The sequence below is a fragment of the Diadema antillarum genome, unplaced genomic scaffold (genome assembly GCF_040938485.1).
Source record: "Diadema antillarum isolate AM-2024a unplaced genomic scaffold, OU_Dant_1.0 scf00000010, whole genome shotgun sequence".
NCBI classification, from domain to species: domain Eukaryota; kingdom Metazoa; phylum Echinodermata; class Echinoidea; order Diadematoida; family Diadematidae; genus Diadema; species Diadema antillarum.
The window spans coordinates 278835-303282 of NW_027270899.1; the positions used below are offsets into that span (position 1 = coordinate 278835).

The following is a 24448-nucleotide window of genomic DNA, read 5'->3' on the forward strand; positions in this document are numbered from 1 at the left end:
CATTAGTTGATGTCATGAATATAGAATTGAACAAGATAATGCAATGGCTAAGAGCAAATAGATTATCGCTTAATTTGCAGAAAACAAATGTGATGTTGTTTAGTAATACCCTTGATAAATTGCCACATGATATAATTTTTGAAAATGAAGTGATAAAACAGGTCTATTCTGTTAGATTTCTTGGTGTAACTGTAGACAGTAAGCTTTCTTGGAAACAGCATATAGATTGTATATGCCGCACTATTTCCAGTAACATAGGTGTAATTGATAAAGTAAAGTTCTGTTTTTCTGTTTAAAAGTTGCTAATGTTATATTCAACGTTAATTTTACCTAATTCAACGTATGGAATTATAGTATGGGGAAATACACATTCAACTTATTTGGATAGATTATTTTGTTACAAAAAAAGCACTTCGCATATGAAATACCTCCAAATATTCAAATACTAACGGATTATTTGTGGAGAATAAGGTTTTGAAAGTAAGGGATTTGTATTATCACTACCTTGGTCAATATATGTACAGTTTGTATAATAATTCACTTCCTTCAGTTTTTGAAAATATGTTTAATAAGAATAAAAATATTCATAAATACCCCACTCGTCAAACATATGAATATCATTTGCCCCTTACCCGAACTCTATTATTTACAAAATCCACGTTTATCTACAGTGCCCCAAAATTTTGGAATTCCCTTGAGAAAAATATGAAAGATTCCATTACTTTGAAATCATTCTCTAGTAATTTAAAGAAATATTTGATTAGCTCATATGTACCCCATGATTAGTTTGACTGTTTGGAATTGTTGTTCTTTTTTCTTCACCCTGTATCGAGAATGTTGACCTGCCCTTCGCTCTCTCTACTCCCCCTCTCCCCCTCCCGCCCTCTCTTTCCCTACTCTCTTCTGTGTGTGCACAATGTATGTGGATGCATACATGTGTGTGTACGTGCGAGTGTGTGCGTATGTGTGTGTGGGTACGTGTGTGTGCTTGTGTGTATGTGTATGTGTATGTGTATGTGTATGTGTATGCCTATGTCTATGTCTATGTCTAGGTGTATGTGTATGTGTATACATGTGAAAGCGTATACACTGTAATTCATGTAACCATCCGATTCGATTGAATGAAAACTGTATACTTTCAATGATTAGCTTGTATGGTACATGTATTGTGGTATTGTGTTATAAAGTCATATATAATTAATGTATTCTAGTAATGTAACGTAAGTGAGGGGACTGCAATCTACAAGTTCGCTTTTTGGCAGCCCCTCAATTTCCATTTCCATGAAGTTCTTTTAAGAACCAATATGTATTATTATGTTCCAATATATGTAATCATGTCAAAGTGTATTACCTGTGTTTGATTGGAAATGAAAATAAAAAAACATGCATGTGAACATGCATGTGTGAAATGAAATGAAATGAAATTTACTCGTGAAAACCAAGGAATAAACATCAAGCTACAGATAATGGGGATGAGGAGGAGTGGTCTTCTATAGAGAGGACGATTACGAAATTACAAGAAGAATACAATCGTTTGTTGCGCAAACGAAATTGGTCTTCAAACATTTTTCATACCTATATCATGGCTCGACACTAACTTTTTTGTTTGGTGGCCCGATGGGGCCAACAAAATCCTAAATTTCAAATTTTTGGTGGCCCGAGAGAAAAATTTGGTGTCCCGAAAAAAAAACAATAAAAAACATTAAAAGTCCTTTTTTTTTAATGAGTCAAATATTTAAGATTTATGATAGTAAGAATTAGAAGTTGGACATATCTACTCATAAATAAACTTCAACAAACTTGCAACACTCACTCTCAGGCATTCATTCAGTCCTTTCATCAATCCTTTGAACAAATTTAACTGCTAATTTCCGGCGCAAAAAGTTACGAATTTATTGACACACTTTCAAAAAATTTTGGTGGCCCGAGGCGGGCCACCAAATTTTGTCAAAATTTGCCCTTTTTTGAAATTTGGTGGCCCGACTTTCATTTTTGGTGGCCCCGGGCCACCGGGCCACCGATAGTGTCGAGCCCTGCTTATATCTATTTATTTTTTGCCAAAGTAAGTAAAAATACTTTCAAACATTGCTTCAATTTTCTCACTCCATTTTCTTGCGGACAAGGCACAATATGCAAAAATGCAATATATGCAATATGGAAATCCTTAACATTCATTTGTTACCCAGTACAACCGAAGGTTCTGCAAACTCACAGCTATCTCCTATAAAAAGCTATTTCTGTATCTAACTTTTAGCTCTAGCATTAAGTTGTTGTTGGGATATTGTTGTTGTTTTTTACCATTCTCACAGTCACATATCATAATTATTCCTTTATGTTATTTACGAGACTACCATTCTTCGAAAGTCAAAATACTTTAAAAGAGCGCAGCTTTGTTTCACAGACCGGCTGTGAGACAGGCAAATGCAGTTGATAGTAGAAAATAGTAAAACAATATTTCATACACACTTATTGATATTATGAATGTCATTCATGTCGGGAGAAGGAACAGACACTCATAGACGTAAATACAAAAATTAGACACTAGTATACCCCTTCGTTGCCTCTAAAAAGCCCTTGGCGGTGACTACGGTAATGATTTCACCAGCATCTGTCTAGTTTGTATGAAAAAAAAAAAGCTCGGTCGAGATGCAATGTTCAGACGAAAATGTGGGATCTCCCATATGTCAGTCCAATACGTCATCTTCTCTTGCGATTTATTTTGTAAGTATGTCATCAAACCACATAATTATGGTTTGGTTAATAATGATAACCAGATAAAATATTTCAAGCATGCTCGTAGCTGATTATGGGCTTACATGACCTAAGCCCCTACATGGATTCATTCGCGAATCTGCCAAAGTGTTTCATCTCAGCGTGGGTGTAGAAAACTTTTAGTAGTAGGCTTTATTATACATGACAGCTAGACTCTTCTACTGTCTTATTATAAACGAAAATGACATTAGCACAACCACACGCGTGCACAAGAGCATATACACACATTAGTGTACGTATAAATGTGTTATGCATGGCATACAGAGCGTATAAAAAAAGGTAATCCAACTTTGGAAGGCTGCCATTTCTTAATCGTCAGTTATGAAGAGCACAATATTGGTTGTAAGGAAAAGGGAACACTTCCTCTTTCCATTGATACCTAATTATGTTAACAATTGTCATGCATGCCATGGACTATAAAGACAACAATGACAAATTGCACTTTTTCCAAGTTTGCGTGTTATTGTGAAGGAACAGTGCATGTCTCACTGCATGGATGAGATCTGTCATTGAAAGTCACCAAATGGGCCAGCCTGTATGAATGCATGTTTGTGTTTAGGGTTAGTAGTTAGGATTTCTCCTATCAATTCTATGGTCCATAACCTTTAACATGGCCTTTTGTCCGATAACTTGGTCGCTCCTACAGAGGCCAACCCACACAATCCATTTTTCTCTGATCATATTCAACACATAGCTCCCAGTGGCAATCCGTGTCTTGAATATGAAGAGAGTAAAATGGATAATGGTTTCGCCTTAATGGGAAGTACCAAATATCGACAACGTGGCCATGTTGAAGGTTATGAATCATTAAACGTTAGAAGAAAAGCTAAAACACGAATTTGCAGTCGTGCAGGCTGGCCGGATGATTTGACCACTTTCATTGACAGATCTCATCCATGCAGTGAGACATGCATTGTTCCTTCACAATAACACGCAAACTTGGAAAAAAGTGCAATTTGTCATTGTTGTCTTTAAAGTCCATGTGTTCAGTCATGCATGACAATTGTCAACATGATTAGGTATCAATGGAAGAGGAAGAGTTCCCCTTTCCTTACAATCAACATTGTGCTCTTCATAACTGACAACTAAGAAATGGCAGCCCTCCAAAGTTGGATAACCTTTTTTTTTTAATACGCTCTGTATATATATAAATGCATACATGCATATGTATGTATGTATGTTTGTTTGTTCATTTCTCCATCTGAGAAGATGGCTGGATAGCCCATATTCAGCTATGAAAAGCTGGTCTTCCATGGGGTCCAGTTGCATGTGAGGTGGAACCACTTCACCCGATTCAACACCCTGCTCTTTGCGACGAATGAATGAAGCGGGATCTTTTACGTGCATGAGTTGTGACTCTCTCACACACGGGACCTCCATTTTATGTCCTATCCGAGGGACAGAGTAGGCCTGTAACAATATCACATTTGACTTTTTGCTGATAACACAACGAAAACAGAGGAAATATTTAATTCTTGTTGGCATCACAAACCACTCCCTTTAACCAGAAAGTTATATTCCTTGCACTTACTGAATTACTGCCAGTCATGAAGTACGCTTTTCAGTGATTTTGTTGGTTGATCATACAACCAGGACTACAGAGGGCGACAAACTATTCAGGGGTATGGACAAAATAATAGTTCTGTGGTATGGACACGCTGGGGCTGTTAAAAAGTGAATGTGCTCACGGAGTCGCGGATTACTTTTTCTTTCCATAGGTACAAGACTGTTTTGGTTCTGATCACATTTAGACAGACTAAACTGATTCGCCATAACCATTTAAGATTATGTGTGCTCTTGTGCACTAGGCAGTAGATTATCTATATTGTCATTCACAAGATTTCATACTGAGATCGGAAGTCTCGATAGGAACACTTAATACTTCCGTATACACTGTGATGATGATGATGATGATGATGATGATAGGTCGCATCTACGTCGTACATTGGCGCATGAGTTTCCATCAAGAACGAAACCATCTTCGATGTTTATACTCTATCTTTAGAGTGTGAAAATTGACTTTGAATTGTTGAATCTTTAGTGTACTTGAACGATTGTGTTAAGAATCTAGTGATTTCTTTGTTTCATCCATTAGTTATGGAGTTATGAGGTATGAGTTATCTGTTTTTCTTGTGTTAAGTTCGTGTCATGTACTGTAATAGTGTTCTTAAATACAAATGAAGGATTGTTTGTTACTGTTTTTTTTTTTTACGGTGTGGAGGGGTATGGGACTAGAAAAAAAAAAAAAAAAAAAAAAACTTTGAGAGGAGTTTGACCAGATCGACCCCCCGAACATTTCACAACTGAAGTTCAACAAGTTTGTATATATACATGGCTAAGAAACGCGAAAGACATTGGCAATGATTTGAGTGATTGTCTCTCTAGAATCTGTTAAGGATGTGAAATGCTTTAGTTCTGAGGCCAGTGCCGTTATTCTAATTTTGTTGAACTGCACTTCCCACGCACATAACATCAGCAGAATACACACAGACAGCATAGGTAAACACTACACCAGCCGAATCGTATCATTTCATTTATATCTCCTGGGTGTTTTATTCATCTTCTTGAATTCTACAGTTTACAGTTCTGCAACATATTATCTGCTATTACATCATCGTCCAAAATGACTACGTCTCCTTTCAACAATGTTTTAAAATCTTATTTCCTATGAACAAAAATAGATACAATGATTAAAATAAGATAATCATGTATGTACAATCACCACGGAAGGAAAACAGTACTCCATATTACATCACCTGCTATTTCGTCTCATCTTCTTCCTGTCAAGAAGATTGAAAATGTGATATCCAGACATAATTCACGATTTCACGTCGAATTGTAGATTAAACAGTCTCGGGATTTTCAATTGATTAGACAAGTGCGATGACGAACACCAAATTGTGTAGTTTATAAGGTAAACATCGCCGATAGGGATATCCTATTAAAATTGGTCCTTGAAAAAATGAAGAAAGTCTAATTTTCTTCCCCTGCCCTCCACATAAAATCTCAAGGTTTGTTTTATGATAAACATAATAAAGTCATTGTTTTGCTGACATTATCATTGATCATCGTTAAACGTCATTGATTTTGCCCCGATTGTTACAGTTTGAAATATTACAGAAATAACCCTGATGCTCCTGGCAATTTAACAAATGTTTAGTGACAATGCGTCATTAAGCTTTCTCACAAGTAAAGCAATGCCACTGGCTGTTATAACATGATTTATTTTAGCCTGGAATTTATACACGACTCTCTGTTCTCGTTGTTTGTTAATCAACAGGAACCATTTAAAAAGGGTTCGGATAGTACTACACCTACACCTGCCTATGACAAAATGATAAAGACGATAATGGTTATTTTTTCATTGCCATCATACGTGCCATCATCATTATTAAGATAGTAACATCAGTGCTGGGCTGGGCTGCATTAATCATTATGACACTGTCTGCAAAACAATAACAACTACGAGAATAAATCTCTTTTCCAGATAATCAAACTTAATACGGGAAATGGTGACGATTCATTCTTCGCATCTCAAATCTCAATCAAGTGAAATTAACACTAAATTTTCGTCCAAATGTAGCAGGTGAACAATGATTCGATAGGAAAACTTGTTCACTGCACCTCGCTCACCACCTAGTTTTCTTTTTTTGCTGACCATACCATTCTTGAACCAGTATAAACCCCGCCCTCTACAACTCATGCTTCACATTTGAATGAAGATATCACATATTCTATAATGGTAATCAAGAGCACAGTAGCACTGTTGCTCCCCTTTTCCTACTGTTAGATTTTTTTGTTGCTTTAAGCATAATGTAAGCTCTATTATAAAGTCCCATTTAACATTGTTGATTGACGTTGCTCAATTGTGTCTTTCGTCTTCTTGAATATACATGTACTTCATGAAAGTTGCTTCTCAGTGACTCAGTGGTCAAGAAAATTTAGAAATAAAACCCATAAAGCAAAATGTAGCGAAATCAATGTTTTGCACAAAATAAAGGGAATAATTCCTGTAACTTTTATTCTATTAATCGAATAGGGTTAAAAATCAACCGGGAAATGTTTGAGATAGATAATTCCAAACGCTGTCTGGTCTAGCCATGCATTCCCCTGTCCATTTTAAAGAACCACTTGGCACCTGTTTGCCAAGCAAGGGAGAATCCTGCACCTAGTGAAGGAAAGCGAAGCATTTTGGTTGTCTTTTCTCATTAATACATACTGAATATCAAGGGACAAACGAGGCTCAATCTTGAATTGACGAAGATGGTCACTCTTTCCTATCTCTCTCTTTCTACTCAGGTAGCAGCAGAAAACTTTTGCTAGTCCATCGCTAGTCCATCGATTCCACGCCGGACGAGTCCCGACGACCGTAGCGGCCGTCCATGGTTTGGTATTCCGTTTGATCGGTGGTCGAATACGACACGGGAAGCTGTTCTTGTAGCAAGATGCCCTGAGAATATTAAAGAAGGGACGATACGAGACAGTAGATGCGTTGTCGCAGACGGGGAGATTGCAAAGGCCCTAGACAATACTGATATGACGATGACAATTAAGACCGTTGACACCACATAACCGATTTTATTTTTCGTCTGAACCTCATGATTTCCCATCGTTGCTTGATTGACCCTCATGTACTACCGGATATAACTGTCATTTTGCGCTTTTCGTTTTTTTAAATTCTTTAATATACTATGCATTCACGCGTACTACCCCCCCCCCCCCCCGCCCAAGAATTTTGCTCCTCAATAGTGTCCAAATACCAACGGGAAATTCACGTTCAGGTTGACTTCAGTAAACAGCTTAGAGTCAAAGAAACCGACAATCTCACAGATTCAAATCAAAATCAGGCAAACATGTGGGGATTTCTTTTGTAATATAATTTGACAGTTATTTATCTAATCTTGTTTTCATCTGATATTGATCACACATTCAACGTAGATGACGCAATGGTGTCATGGTCACTCATGTTCCAGTTTCTCTTGACCACATGTATTGAACAGTTTCATTAAAGCTCAGGTTATAACGTGGGGGGGGGGGCGGAACTTCATCAAATCAAATGTGAATGAGGTCACGCTATTATTCAAAGCATCACTGGCAATGTACTCACTTCGTTTTCTTCTTTGGCAGGTGGGTTCCGCAGGAAGTAGAGTAGAGGGGCGTACATGAAGTCGATTATAGCTACTATTCGAACTAACCTGCAAAAAAACAAACCAAAAAAACAAAAAAAAAACACACGAAAAGATACTTGTAAGGCTGCGATGAAGCTGTATACATATATTTCTGTTATTGCGATTCTTTAAAGGTGGATAAAGTCGCCGAATAAGGTCATTTCTTTTCGTTTTGGGGTATGATTTCCATTATAAAAACTTTCCAATGATAACCATTTTTTGTCACACTTACTTTCATTTCATAGAACCTGCCACTAAAACAAGTAAAATGAAATAAACGTGTTTAAAGCAACAATATAAACATGCACTATTTAAAACAGAAAGTTCTAAATAGTTTCCAAAGTATCAGAACATTTTGTGGAAGTGCAAATTCGGTTAGAGGTTTTCCAAAATGCTGAACTTTTGAATACGATAAAAAAGAATAGAAATTATCAATTGCTGTTTTTCAACCTAATACTTGTTTTGCAATTTTCTCGGCACTTTAACCTTATAAGTAAAACATAATGTCGATATAATGGAAGACAAATTACTACAAAAGTCACGTAGCACCACGGTAAAAGTTCATGTTATGAGTTTTAAAAATTTTGCAGTCTTAACAACCCTCGATTTCCATTCAAATCACACTTTTGAGAAGATATGCATTTCATGGGACTAACACAAACAGTAGAGATAACTAAGTTTAACTGGGTAAGGAAATGTTTTCTCTTTGCAATATCTCCAGGATGAAGGTCAATACAGGAGCAAAGACAAAGTGTTTTATAACATTTTTCTCACACTGCACACGCAAAATATCAACTGTCAATGAGCTCTGAAAATATTATTGTTGGAATTGGGGATGCTTGTAAAAGAAAATTTCTGCCTTCTTATAGGTATCTAGTGATGTCCTCATGCGCAGGACAATATATCAAATAACATCTGAAAAACAAGAAAGAAGTAAGGACATCATGAAGAGTTTGTTTGCAAAAAACAATAAGTCTATATTTGCCAAATGGAGATATTTTGCGATTAAAGGTCAAGAAAAATAAAGAGAATAAAAAGAAAATGTTTGCTTCTTTTGACCATAACTTTAAAAATATACTTTTTTTTATATAGTGACCAATATATCACTCAAAAGGTGTTATTTTGTACTTTATGAGATATCGTACTTCAAAAATCTTCAAAAATGGACTTATCGCTTTTTGCAAACAAACCCTTCATATTCACTTCATAATGATATTAATGTACAATACCTCAATTTAATGCAACGATTATGCAACGATGTGTTTGTAAAATGAGCTAAAGCTTCAGGCAAAGAATCAATCATCGTCTGTTTGAGTTAAGGAGTTAAGTGTTTATATTTTTGCTTCAAGTTAAAATGGTTTATTGTAGAGTTGTACAGATGGATTTTGATTATTAATCGGTGGTTGTGAGGGTGTGTGAGGCACAGAGTCAAATAAAAAATTAAGGTGGTGAAGATGTAATGAAATGATGATGGCAATGATGCTAAGGCTTATTTATTATGTGTTCGTATTATTTCATTATCTTTTTTTTTAATGATAATTATTGTATTAATATTGTGGAAGATAATTATACCACTGTTGTTATTGTATCGCAGTAATATTATTGATATTTGACTGATTGGTTAATTTTGACAGTTTGAGTGTGATATGGTATATATGTATATTGTGTAGAGGTAATGAAAACTTCAGTAGTTTTTTTTTTCTTTTGTAGCCCATGTACGTGTTTTAACCTGCCATTCGTTTTGAATGAAACGGTGGACCTGTTTTGTTTGTTTGTTTGCTTGTTTGTTTTTTGTTTGGTATCTATGTCATTCTAACACTGCCTTCAACTTGAATAAAGTCATGATTAAATAACTTTAAGACTTTCTACCCAAACGGGTCATGGAGGCAAAAAAAAAAAGGCAATAACCCATAACCCCTCCCTTTTGAATTTGCTTGCAAATATCAGAGGCATGTTAGTCGTGTTAATGTGAGGGATTGAATAGATGTGACAAATTAATTACATAACGTCAATAACCAACAGCATGCTTAGCCATGGCATTTTTGCCACAGAGGAGTTACTCAATTTTGTCGCGATAAAAGAAAATGGGACTCTAGAGAAAGTGCCACATATTTTATACAGTGATTACGAACCAGACAACATTTATTTTTACTTACCATGGAAATCCGATGGCCTCAACAATAGCCCCACTAAGTGAAGGCCCTATAATGAAAACAGATTGATGGAACTCATAATGAAGGAAATTTACAATGGTTGGCTGCGCAATCATTTCCTGAACTGTCATATCTTCCATCATTTCTGAGCAGATATTACTAAATACATTCAGATCACTCCTCAAGGATCCGATTAAGAATGATAAAAGATACAACTATAAGAATAGTCCTTCACTTTGTCTCCCTCTACTAATTAAGTTTGTTAAGATCGCAACTGCTGATCTGTAAATTAACAAACGTGTCGGAAAAAGGAACCAGTGGGACTCCAACCTGTCATCTACTACTTTCTGGGCTGCGACACTACCACCAGGATGTCCCTGGTTGCCGGCAGTGACACGATGAACATGGAAAAAATACCCGGAAAGCCAGGAAAGCAGTAGATGAAAGCAGTAAATGACAGGTTCGAGTCCCACTGGCTCCTTTTTCCGACATGTTTGTTAATTTACAGATCAGCAGTTGCGATCTTAACAAATTAAATTTGTAGAGAGAGACAAAGTTGAGAAACTCGCATCTGAACCTTCACCCCTCTGAATGTTTTTCTTTCATTTAAGAATAGTCCTCCTCGTCAAGATATTCACATCTTCTCTCAGCGGAGTAGCAACAACGAAGGTACCGCTTATGTGCAGCAGGGTAATTCTGTGTCTTCACGCGATCCCATTTCGTTTCTTTTTCAACTTGTAACATACACAAAAAATTGATTTTTACATAATCACATCCCTATACCCTTAAAAAATATGCGCTCCACCTTTGTAATACGGGTGCTGTTCGCTATTCCGAAGGTTCGTTATTCCGAAGGGTCGTTAATCCGAAACACGCAAATTCCCTATAGAGGTTCGTTAATCCAAAAATGAAAAAGGGTTCGTTAATCCGAAAATTTGTGGCGTTATTCCGAAGGTTCCTTATTCCGAAGATTGGTTAATCCGTAAATGAAATTCGGAACAATGAACCTTCGGAATAACGAATCTTAGGAATAAAGAGCCTTCGGAATAACGAACCTTCGGATAACGAGCTGTAACCAAAATACACTGCACTTTTCCAACAATTTGCTTATACGGCTTACCAACAGCAAATCCGAGGCAAAACGCCACGTCTGCTATCGCGTACACACTGCCATACACCGACACGTGTCGTATGTCTACGAGGTGTCCCATGATTGGCATCATGGAGGCATCCACCATACCTACGAAGAAACAAGTAAAAGCAGTCGAAGAGGTTAGAGAAAGACGAAAAAGTCGCAACAGCTCTGTTTAAAAGTCTTCTTATTGATTTCACCACTTTTCGGATCGTAATGTGTACCGTGTGTCTAACACACATGGACTTTTAGACTATAAATCTGGTAATCATTTAGCTGCCTGTACCATATCGTGATTATGTTTCTATTTGTCACGAGAACCAGAATCTCTGAAAATGTTTATATTGTGTTCGTATTCAACGACTCGTTTCCACCGAGTTTGATGTTATACACAGTTGTAAAAGATACTTACCAACTCCAAAGCCGACAAAGAAATTTGGTCCGATTAGATGTGGCACTCGTTGCGACAGAGGAATCTGCGATTCCCAAATATAAAGAACAAAGCGCGATAACAATATACGATATGTCTTACAATTATCAAAATAGAATTGAAAATCATCGAAGTGGGTGAAACGTTTCTACTGCCATCAGTAACTGCTGTGTTGGAAATGTGTGTCTATGATTATACAGAATTTTATCATGAGCTCGTAAAACAAAACTCCATGCGTTTATCATTTTCATAACGCTGCTGGTTTGGAGTCTGTTTGTTTCCACAGTTCTGTTTATTTTATGGACTTGAATAAATGGCTGTTGAATAACAGCAATGTGACTGTAGAGTAAGACGCGCTTCAAACGTTTTAAACTGACGACATACAGGAGACACAATACGACACGTCACATTGTATTGTCATCTTCGAAGCCAATGCGTTATCTACTGGAGATGTTTAACCATTGATTGCTAATGGCGAGTCTGTTTGTTTCCACAGTTCTGTTTGTTTTATGGACTTGGATGAATGGCTGTTGAATAACAGCAATATGACTGTAGAGTAAGACGCGCTTCAAACGTTTTAAGCTGACGACATACAGGAATCACAATACGACACGTCACATATTGTCATCTTCGAAGCCAATGCGTTATCTACTGGAGATGTTTAACCATTGATTGCTATATAATGACGAGTCTGTTTGTTTCCACAGTTCTGTTTGTTTTATGGACTTGAATAAAAGGCTGTTGAATGAAAACAATATGACTTCAGAGTGAGACACGTTTCAAACGTTGTAAGTTAACGACATACAGGAAACACAATACAACACGCCACATTATTATCATCTTCGAAGCCAATGCGTTATCTACTGGAGATGTTTAACCATTGATTGCTAATGACAGGATGTACGAATAGATATTCAATGAGCGGAAAACTTATAAAACAAACCAAAGATTTTCGTACCAGCATCATTGCGACACCTCCAATAATCATTCCGATTAGAGAGCATAACCACCTGCATAGAGTAAACAAAATAATGATTTAAGAGTTTCAAATGTGTATCTCTTGTACAGTGTGCAGAGCTGTTAGATCGAATACGTTTTCACACTTACAACAGCACTTACATACAGATATTCTCTTTGAACAATTATGTACGACTTGTTCTGCCTTTTATATTACGTCCTGAAGGACTTACAAGTAAATCAAACAGATGATTTAAAAAAAAGACTACTCAGTACGCGTAAGATATTTCCAACATTTAAAAAAATATATCATTAGGGAGTATAAAACCATAAACATAAGATGAAAATATCGGTGCACGAGTGATTTCTTGATTGGAGAACTGGCAAATGCAAGACTTATTGGTATATGATTTTTTGAATAATCAAACACTGGTCGGATATTTTTCTAGAAGAGCTCGTTTATGATGGTGATAGTAGTACAACGAGAAGACGTAGTAATATGAAGTGTAAAGCATCTTGTTTTTGATGGTGGAAGTAGAAATAGAAATTACTGGTATAGTCGAAAACGTGCTAGTGATTAGTTGCAGCAACAGTAGCAACAGAGGAAGTGAAATAGATCTGCTGGTCTATATAATAAGTGTGATTGTAATGCTTACATAGATCATTCAAGGTGTTTAGAAGCGTATCTTGGGTGTGACAATAGACAATTTCTTCAATCCAGATTTCATAGTTAAAAAAAGGAAATTACACTCAGAACATTTGTATTTATTGTATTAGTTATCATGTTTAAAACTTATCCGTTACTAACCTCCCTAGTCTGTGTCCAAATGGCCCAAAGATGTTGGTGCTGATGAGATAGGAAACGCTTGCTGGGAGAAATATGGCTCCTGCGGGGAAACAAAGAGGGAAAGAAATTACTTATCATGACCATAAATTATGTAAAAGCAATATTCATCTTCATTATCATATTATTACGGGTAATTGGTGGTACTTGTGTTTCGAAATAATTAATCAATTCACCCTTTAATCCACTGCGTGCCACTTTAATTACTATACCTGTCTATATAATGGTTGTGTGTGAAGTTTGTGCACATTTTACTCAATGGCACAGACAGAGTTAAAGGGGCATTCGAGACGATTTTCATAATTTCACATCATGTATATGCATGCCTTCTTTTTTTGTTTTGCTTCCTTGAGCCCCAGCTCATGCATTCTTATGGTGGGGCTGCCATGTCATCATCCTTGTTCATTGCAATTTGTTGTAAATTTTGAAAACATGCTTATTCCTGATCCGAATCACTATAAATTCTGAAACTCTGTACTCAGTATAACTGATTTATAGCTGTTCAAATGCAAAAGTCTGAAAGTCATTCGGAGGTCTCCTTTAAGTGCCAGGGACTTTGGACAGTGTGTAAAACAGTATGGAGTTTTCTGTGCCAAGAAGCACTCAAAGCATACAAATGGTTAGGGGAAAAGCCGGAGAAAGTCATGGCATGATGATGACAAAATGTTTAGATAACGACGGGGTTTTGGGGGGTTTTGGGGTTTTTTTTTTAAATTAGAGACAACTAATTTTGATATATCGTGTATTACACAAAGATGATAATGAGTTCTATCGTATTCGGATTCACTGTTAAGTGCCGTTACTTAAATCTTTTTCTTGACACTTTTTTTTTTTTAAAGTAACCTTACTTCCCTCAGTCCTATATGGGCACAACTCTTTCTTCACATCTTATGGAATTGATTCCTATTCTTCAGTAATCTCCCGGCAAGCAAAAATTTCCACAACATTTCAAAGGTCCTCACGTTTTGGAGGGCAGTATAGAAGATCTTTTATGCACTCCATTCCCTGGCAGTCTAGTCTGAGTAGATTTTCACTGTTGATTGTTAAGATGGTTGTTTTTGCCCCTTTTCCACTTGTGAAACAAGATAATGCTTCTTGTTACCAAACCAAAATAACAACTTGATTAGGGGTATGCCTTTATCAGAACACCCTTGTGAAATTTAATGAAGATCGGACGGGCATGTTTTTGTGGCACATATTATATTCAGTGTGGGTTGGTCGTCGTAGAGGGAGAACTTACCGAGCTGCCATTTCTCTGCCTCCATTTTATCCAGCATGTAGAGCGGTAGGGAGGGCTCTAGGAGGGCGATGCCCATGTTACCAAACGTGATGGCTCCTGGGGTATGAAACAGAGACCACGAAGAACCAAGAAAAGAGGAAGAAGAGGGGGAAGGAGGAGGAGGGGAGGGGAGGGGACGAAAAACAAGAAGAAAAGGAAGAGGAGGAGGAAGAAGAAGAAGAAAGCATTGGAATAGAATGTCAGCATGCGTCATTCACCCGAAAAATTGTGCATTTACTTAGCATCATGTCTTTTTTTTATTATTATTGATTGATGATAACTTGCAATATTATCATATCAACTTTTGTCTTGGTGCTCCGTTCTTCGTTCTTCTGCTTTACATCAAATCAGAAAAAAAAAATTAAAAGAATCAGTACACTTCTACCGCGGAAGACCTTCGCTGCTTCAAACTTGAGAATATTAAAAATAAGAATAGCCTTAAACACAAAACTAAAGGATATATAAAAGACTCTTTGCCTTGACAAGTTTTGTGAAAAGAGATCATTCAGGGGTATGGTTTCTGCTATCAAACCATCCATGTACAAGTTTTATGAAAAGAGATCATTCAGGGGTATGGTTTCTGCTATCAAACAATCCATGTAATCTTGATGAAGCTGGCAGCCTCTAGTCAGCAGCAAAGGTTTATGGTAAACGAGGTTTTTCTGTGATAGATACTTTTAAACAAACCCATGCTTACATTTGCAACATTCTTTTATGCCCTATGATATGCAAATAAAATAATATCTTTTTTTGTTTCGAAAGAAACATTTGTGAAGTTTATATGCCATTCCTACCAAAGAAAGATAAACAGTTATCCTATTCATAAATTTGCCCATGACGTTGAATGTGTGCAAGGAAACGATTAAGAATGATATGCCAGTTTCAGATGACATTAAATGTAATCAAATGACTTCAACACACTTATGATTGATTCTTCGCCAGTGTGTAATGGCAGACGGGTCTATTATGCTTCAACTAGTGCACTCAGTAGATATCGCTACCATAATGTCACAGATTCATGTCAGCTCTGACATCCATCACGCCTACCTGCGGCAATAAGCACGTAGGGGTCCTTCAGGAGTTTGAAGAACGAGGTACCTTCCATGTGATCCTCGTTGGTGTAGGCAGGATTGAGGGCCAAAAGCTGTAGTACTGATGGTAACCAAAGTTTACGAAAGAGCCATTAGAAACCATCGTGTACAAGATACAAATCACTCAATTAGAAATTTTGTGTGATCTCATTCAAAGGTCTGATAACATGAGGCTTTGAGCTATATACATGTGCGCCACTTTTATAATCATTAAATAAGTAACATTGCGATGATTGCTATTTAAGGCTGTGTTGAATTTTTTTTCAAGCTGCGATTACAAATCACTCCTTACTCGTGTGAAATAATTCGAGTTCTTAGAAACTTCTTGATTTCTTTTCAATTAACAATCAATTTTATGGTTAATGTAATTCGTTTTGGGTGTTTTAATTGTGAAAATGAATTTGTATCCCTGGACGTGTCCTTGAATATCTTAATAACAATAATGATAGAAACAAGAGAGAGATTCATAAGGCGCAATGGATCCCTTAATGCTGATGCTGACAAATCATACTCAAGTGGCGTATTGTCTAAAAAGACTACTATGGAGTCTTTCCGTTTATCCCCGCAAATTATTTTGAAAAGGTAGGATTTGAAGTGCACGTCCTTTACACACACACCCTTAAATACAAACTCACACACCTACAATATCTCAAACAAATTACACTTACATCCGTCAAATAAAGCAAGAATGGCCAGCACCAAGAAAGGAGACGATTTGCCCACAAACTCGTACATGACTCCTCCAAAAGGTGGTCCAACTGCGGCAAAATAATGATAGATAATAATGCGGTCAATCACGTGACTTATTAATATCTACAGCACATGAATCACGCCTTTTTCCTTCACAATAACAAATTGTGATGTCATCACAAAACAGCCAATCATCATTCAGAATTCTACATACTGCAACGCAGCTTAATGCAAGATACGGGTGGGGAGATACTTGTACTGCATATTATGGTTCATTATGCTCTTGTGTATCTCATGTTGTTTTCCCTCTTAATATTCCTGATGGTTGCTATGCGACCCGTCAGATCTCCCATAGCCCTGACGTCATTCGACCATACTTTTGCGTGGAAGTCGTATATAAAACAATGTGATTTTACCATTGCCGTTGCTATTACGCGGTTCTTAGTTAACATAAAACAACAAGAACACAGATCTGTTGCCTCACTGTCGACTGGTTTTCAAGCTAGTTATTTCCAGCTTTCAGGTGAAAGTGGACGAAGATTTACGTCGATGGTTGTCCATGGCTCAAATTACTTGTTACTCAGTCACGTCAGTGGCTACCCGAATCAAAGATAGCGATTTTTTGGGTCAAACGATACCGGTTCGATTAGATAAGAAGGAACACGGTGTGGAAGACATGACCTAGACGCATGTATACGCTGGTAGTCCCCCCCCCCTTGCTCCTGTGTGTAATAAAGAAACGTGTATCGATTTCGAATGCCTCAATCTCGATATACTAGCCAAAACAAATATGACACGAACAGTCATACCGCAGTGTCTTACTGTACAAAAATTCTCTCTCTTTATCATGCACAGAAAATAATTTCGTGATGTTTGTTAAAATATTCAAGGGCACATGCAATTCACTGTGAATATCTGCACTATATGTTATCCTTCTTTCGGGTAAACACATTTGCACAGAATTTCCTTTGGAGTGACAGGACTGTGAGAAAAGAGCTTAATTGTCGTACTCAAGACTCCGAGAGCGAGGCCAGCTAGGGCGAATCCCATGGCGGCTCCTCTTTCGGCGTCGTCGGGGAACCTCTGGGCTAGCATGCCCATACCTATACCAGGCAGAGGAATGAAAGAAGATCACAGTGTTAAAAACAGATTAAAATGGTCGTGATACTTCCAATGAGGATCGTGATACTATTGCTTTTGCTCCTATCCTTTCTGGTGATGGTATTGACCATCAATTACGATAATTTTTTTTCAAATGATGGTGACGATGACAATTACGATAATCATACGAGTAATTGGAACATGGGAAGAAAGCCAGCTCAACAACAACTACTTATACAGCCTGCATGATTTGTCCGGGACATCTAAGTTATACATACACTGCAATAATCCAGCGGTTACTGCACAAAAACTTCAAAAATTCATAACTTTTGAACGGATTGTCTGATTTTCCTCAAACTTTCATTGATAGTCTACTAATATTGCTACATTCTCTCAATCCTTATGTTTATGAAGGTGAATTAAACAAATAAGGCCCACGAGACACATTAAGCCCCATGTTGTAATGTCGAACTCATGGGCTGTATGATTCGTGGCTGTCGGTCTCGTGGGATGACCCCGATTTTTCCTGCCTTGTGTGAAACACACGACAGCTCAATACATTTTGCAGATTATCAACAATCTGATTTTATTGTGTAATACCTTTGGTAACTGAGGAAATCAATTTCATAGAATATAAGCAGAGTGACATAATAAATTTCAATGAAGGATAAAAATCAAATATAATTTTCTCAACCTTCGGTCCAAATTTGCCTGTGACCGCAGTTAGTCAAATCACTATTATGAGTTAAATTACGTTCAGTTCAATTCCATTCAAATCAGATTTTTGTCAATTTTTGACAAAAATATAACATAAATGTCACTTTTTGTGACAGTTTATAAACAAGACGATATGTATTAAACACAGTTAACAACACTAATGAAACCTGAGAGTAACAATACGTTGTAGTGATAAGTGAAGTTATTAACGCGATGTAAACAATAATGCATGCATTGTGCGAAAAGATGGAGGAACCTACTGAAAAGACAATGCTAGTAGAGAATGGGTTCCTCTTTTTGAAAAATAAAGATTAAAAAAAAAAGGTTTGGAAGCCCATATCGCCTAATAAAGAACATGGAGCAAAAAACAGGTGTTGTTGTTGTTGTTGTTGAAGCGTCAGAGAGAGTAAGCCTAGAGAGGACTGCAGGTCAGCAGAACGAGGAGATTAGTCTTGGTCAAGACCTCATGATTTTGTCTATACTCAACACGACAAAAACAAAAGAGTTATAACGTGCGTACATAGGAGAAAGTAACATCTATGAGCACAACAAACATGACCGTCATAAACAAAGCCACAGTCACAGAGAAGGAAATTGAGAATGGAATGAAACATTACATGAAAAAAAAAATCACCAAAAGCACTGATAAATTGAGATTCCGGACTGTTACATTAACATTTTGTCAAAAGAGTGAACATATCGAATTGGCTTGCTAAACTCATGGTCGTCATTTTCTGTAAGGTAAGAGAGACAATTCATACCTGCTACGGAAGAACACGAGGATCCTATTCCTTGAATCATTCTTGCCACTAGCAGAAGACAAAAGTTCTGCCCAAATGCAAAAACTAGAAAGGAACAGAAGTATTGATTCTTATTGACAGCAATAATTATGCGTGTATGCATTCATGAAACAAATATGATAGTATAGTACAATGATGATAGAATATGATATAATGTAATGTAATATAATATAATATAATATGATATAATATAATATAATATGATGATATAACATAATATGATATAATATAATATAATATAATATAATATAATATAATATAATATAATATAATATGATATAATATAATATTATATTATAATACAATGAATCAGATATATTATATTATATACACATGTATATATCACAAGTCACTATAAGAGATGGCATAAAAATTCAAATCATTACAAGATTGTGTACCATATTACTACAAATAAGAGAGGCTTTGCATTTATCACACAATGGCATAAAAAGTATTTTGTTTAAGTCCTAATATGATTCAGATCACACGCATAATAGACCCTTACCGCGATTCCCATTATAAAAGTTTAATGACTTTCATCTGGTCCCAAAATAGAGGAATAGAAAGAGATGAACACTTCTCATAAACAACTACTCCCAAAAGTCTAGCATAAGTATATTGATATTCGGTATTACGCGAACTTCAGTGCCTTGAGGGCAAGCTGACACACATGTTGATTAATCAAGTTTGATTTTATGTATATGGCTTTCCTGACGTCATCAGTCTTTAGAGAGAAAGACTAATGACACATAATAACAATGACACCAACGCTCAGTAGGCCCAGTAAGTCTTCTTTGAAACCCATCACTGTAAGCATGCAGTTACTGGTTACATATTTGTCACATACACAGCGATTTTGTTTTAATAGAATGAGAAATGTAGAAGAATAAGTCATCGCTGTGAAAATTACCTAAAGTTGAGGCGAACATTATTACAAATCCGGTGAACATTGGTATGGAATATCCTATCCTGCAAGGAGTAAAGAAAAAAAAAGTAACAGCGAAAGAAAAGAAGTAACATTGGCACTTAAGCGTAAATGATTTTGACCTGTTAAGATGGTTTGAATTCGCGACATCTTTTCCACACATGGCTGAGTATTACTTCTTTTTTCTGTACAAGATATGGCCGCAACGAAAGGAAAGTGACGATGTAGCATACATCATACTAAAAAGAAAACAAAACAAATCAATCAAATTAATCCGAATTAAACTATTTAAGTAATGTTACATGGACGTGTATAACACTACACTTAACACTTAACCCTTACGGTTTTGTTATGTGTTGAAATCTACATTTATATATTCCCTATAAAGCAAAGTGAACATAACTCATTGTAGTGTCCTTGCCTTTACATGAAGAACCGTCCCAAAACCCACGTCCAGTTGAACGCTGGCTGATGTTTGCTCACATGCTTCGCACAGTTTGCTACCTTATTAGATTCCACTTGCAATGCAAACGTGGAAGTCATCTTTGATTAACGTTTACCAGCAGCACTAGAATAATAGACGTAGTGGCTCCTGTGCCTCCCGAGCACAAACAATGTCGTTGTAATATTGTATTGTCATCTATACCGCCTCCTCTTGAATGGGCAAGCTAATACTGCGAGTCCTTTGCTCCATATACTGCTATTACGTAATGATTGCCAAAAGGGGATTTAAGACCGTATTTGATATCGCTCCATATTTTCTTTGCATTTTCGGGGATACAAAACAATCAGAAAATAGCAATTACCATTGGAAAGTTATTTTGTCGAAATTTGCCAAAAAGGAGAATTTAACCCTGCATTTACGTGGATTCAGAGACTGCGGCATTATCAGCTGGTAGCACATATCAATGAAGCCCAAAAGTTCAGCATTTTTCAATGTTTTGTTACATTTTTGTGCCGGTTTCACTCGATAAGAAGGCTACAACTGTTTGCGATAGTACGGTAGCGGATCAATATAAAGGAAAGAAAAAAGATAATTCTATAGAATTATATTTTGAGAGAAAAACTTCATATTTCGTACTCGTTGATAACTAATGTCAAAAAAATTTAAATCATTCTCATGCCTTCTGAATGAGGTAGAAAGAAAGAAAATATTTTTTTTTTCTAAAGAATGAAAAAAAAAGTGGACCGAATGCTTTCTGGGAATTTCATGAAACAATCTAAAAATATACTTCAATAATTTACTGATTCTTTGTCATTTCTCTTACAGGACGTCTATTATTCATTTCATTCTGAACATTTCTAAATATTAGATGGGGAGCCGCACACTTGTACGATGCCTAATATGACGTGTAATCATTTGTTATAAAAAGGCCTGATAATCAAAGTTCTGATAACTTAAAAGGTTATACTTGAAATTCCATATACTACAAAAAGAGAACAATAAAAGTATTCAAATCCTTCATACCTGTTCGTGAGGGGACCTATGAGGGGATTGGTTATAAGTTGGACGATTGACTTGGATGCAAACAATAGTCCGATCCGCACGCTTTCATGTCGCAAAATTTCGTCATAGTTGACCTGCTGGGACGGAACGGTCGCGTTACTGTTGGCACCGGAATAATTTAAACAAACGGATGGAATGGAGGTTAAGGGGACGTCGGTTGAAGCTGTTGATAAGACAGAAATGAAGGCACACTTTCAATTAATTCATATTTTCTCAGAAGCTTAGCTAATTCGGAATACTAATTGTTCCTGTAGATAACATGTCTATCTCAAGACTGATGAAAATGATAAAACTCTAGCAGTGTTGGTGTGTATCAAATGCTGAAGGATTGAATAATATCAGTATTACTAGGTCCATTACGTTTTCCACTTTACATCACAAACGAAGGACAATGGGTGCTTCGAAAATACTTCGCACTTGATACAATTCCGATTCTTCATGTTTCAGATATTACAAGTATCATCTGTTGAATTGGATTAAGAAGAATACGTAACTACTTTGGTTGGTAAAATTGATGCACCCTTAAATTATTTTTTTTTCGTTAAAACAGGTATATGTTGAGTTCCTTTTGGGCAATTATTGATAAAGTGATTGTAAATATGTGAAGTCATGTGGAAAATAAAGTACCTCAAACGAGGAAAATCGAAAAAAAAAAATCTGTTGAATTGATTTTGCATTCACATGCAAAGAAAATGCAGCATTACATCGTCTAATCTTTCTATAGCGTGCTTAAGTGATCATATTTTAGTAACTTTACAAACACTATATAGACATTGGACAATGATTTTCTGTTCAGTCAAGGGATCTTTGTTTTGCGACTGTAAAGCGGAAATGTAACCAATGCATTATCAACTTACAGCATTAATTATGATTTTGAAATGGTGGAATGGATAACGTACATGACTGTCGTTTATGCACATTGGAGTAAGTCATTCCAGATTATTCTGACTGAGAATTGAGCTTTATTGTCATTTCTTTTCTCTGATGTATTGTTTCTTCTTTTATTTCTATTTCCTTTCCACTTTCATATCTCGTTGCTGCACCATCGATTCGCAGCCATCAAACAGTTATGTTCACACCTCACCCGATATTTCCCTGGAGGGATGCTCCGTGTAAATACTGCAATTAACCGACCGGTCCCCGTGTAAATCAAGACCTGGATTCTCTTGGTGGAAGATGAAGTCTGGGATGATGGGAACTGTGTGGTGATACAAAGAGACAAGAAGGGAAGACGTTGTTTGCCGAGAAGCCACTCAATGAACATCCGGGCAGATTGGTTACCTTGGAAACATCGCCGGTAGTACGTACACAACGTGCTTCCACTAAAAGTATCACTGTACGACTAACGTTCCGACGTCAGATGCAGCAATATGCATGGCATCTTTGACAGGCCTCCATAGATAAAGGTCTTGACTTGAATACGAAAAAAAAAAGTTTCGATGAGGGCTAAAGGATTGACATTAAAACACAGTACACAACCTGAAGAGATGTTTGGTTATACCTCTTTCTAAATGTATGAACAATTTAATCTTTCCAAAAGTTTCGGAATTACTAGAAGTCGATCCAGGTACTGTAAATAATAACAACAGCGACAAACAATTCAAAAAAAAAAAATCTTTGGCTGTATTGAATGCGTAATGAATAAATCATCATCAATATCAATGACATCAAAGGCGTTGGTTGATTGTCATGGAAACATGCGGTAGCGCTTCCATCCTCAAATAATCGTTCACGATTCGCGATCTGTGTTACGTTAGTGGTCCGTTGTAATCAAGTTGATACACTTTGTGATCCTGTTAGTCATGTTTATCAAAATGTCTGCTTGTCATGCATGTCTTACAGCATTAACGCATAAAGGCATTTATCTAGTTCTTGATCACTGTTAGTGGAACAAGATGATAATCATACACAGGATTGTGCTATGTATCCACTTCTGCATTACCACCGCTCCGCCAGTGGACCTATTATTACCCAGCATTGACAGCGGCAAATCTCGTGTTTGCATCTTATAAAGTTAAAAAGAACACGGTCGATTAAAAATCTTGTTCAAATTTGATAAAATTTGATAACGATGTTTTGTTCCTACCATTCTAGTGCCTAATCCACCATCCCACCCTAATCTTGGAAAAAGACCATCCTCATGTCTGTGTCATTAATCATCATCAAACATTCTACTGAGAGATCTTCGTATTAAATGGTCATGATTTTACAGTGTCAATGCAAGTGGCAGACACACTTAATCATAGGAAATGTTTCCCCATTATGTAAATAACACAAAAATAACAATAACAATTCAAGAAATTATAATTATCTACAAATTATTTTTAGGATAGCAAACATCCGAGGTGCGTCGAACGACGAAATCGTACCTACGACGGTTGTAAGCATGTTATCTAGCAGGAGGGCGACGAACACGATGAAGAGCACCAGTTTGCGGGAAGAGCGAAGATCCCTGATGCACGCCGACAGCGAGAACTCATTCCACCAGTTCCCGAAGCCTAGCTTGACCTTCTCCAAGTGAGCTGCGGTACTCATGGTGGTAGCTAGCGCAACAAGGTGGGGGATGTCTTCCGAGGGTGATGGAGTGATTTCCTAAAGGGAAGGTAGGAAAGAAAACAATACGCTCAAAATGATATGAATGAACAGAAATGAAACGTCGCGTCGGCCTCTTGATTTTACTTCACGCATGCAGCTGTGATAATGTATATAAATGTGATATACAAATTATATACAACGAATAACGTGTGTGTGTGTGTGTGTGTGTGTGATGTGTATATATGTGTGTGTGTGCGTGTGTATGTGTGTGTATGTGTGCGTATTTGGTAGGATTTAATATTTAGGATAGATGTAGATTTGTTTTCGGTTGGGAGGGGAAGGGTTGT

At 36.8% G+C, this 24448-nt stretch overlaps 1 protein-coding gene across 1 annotated transcript; it reads right to left on the reverse strand.

Annotated features, from left to right (window-relative positions):
• Positions 1–7059: 7059 nt before the first annotated feature.
• LOC139719934 (synaptic vesicular amine transporter-like) lies at positions 7060–24101 on the reverse strand. Its single transcript, XM_071631318.1, has 16 exons — positions 23936–24101; positions 22651–22764; positions 21528–21729; positions 20045–20103; positions 19096–19179; positions 17527–17619; positions 16495–16584; positions 15783–15887; positions 14697–14792; positions 13421–13499; positions 12614–12665; positions 11638–11701; positions 11214–11333; positions 10097–10142; positions 7880–7967; positions 7060–7222 (listed from the first exon to the last, which is right to left on the reverse strand). The coding sequence occupies exons 1-16, from the start codon at positions 24099–24101 to the stop codon at positions 7103–7105; spliced, it is 1578 nt and encodes a 525-aa protein (XP_071487419.1). The 3' UTR covers positions 7060–7102.
• Between the last annotated feature and the right edge of the window lie 347 nt (positions 24102–24448).

Bases quoted from the DNA above. Each gene is read 5' to 3' on its own strand.
- LOC139719934 (XM_071631318.1), bottom strand. From the start codon at position 24,101: ATGAGTACCGCAGCTCACTTGGAGAAGGTCAAGCTAGGCTTCGGGAAC. The intron at 19,180-20,044 runs GTAATTTTCACA...GTTCCTTTCTAG, and splicing joins AATGTTCGCCTCAACTTTAG to TTTTTGCATTTGGGCAGAAC. The intron at 13,500-14,696 runs GTAAGTTCTCCC...GTTTCCCCGCAG, and splicing joins GGCAGAGAAATGGCAGCTCG to GAGCCATATTTCTCCCAGCA.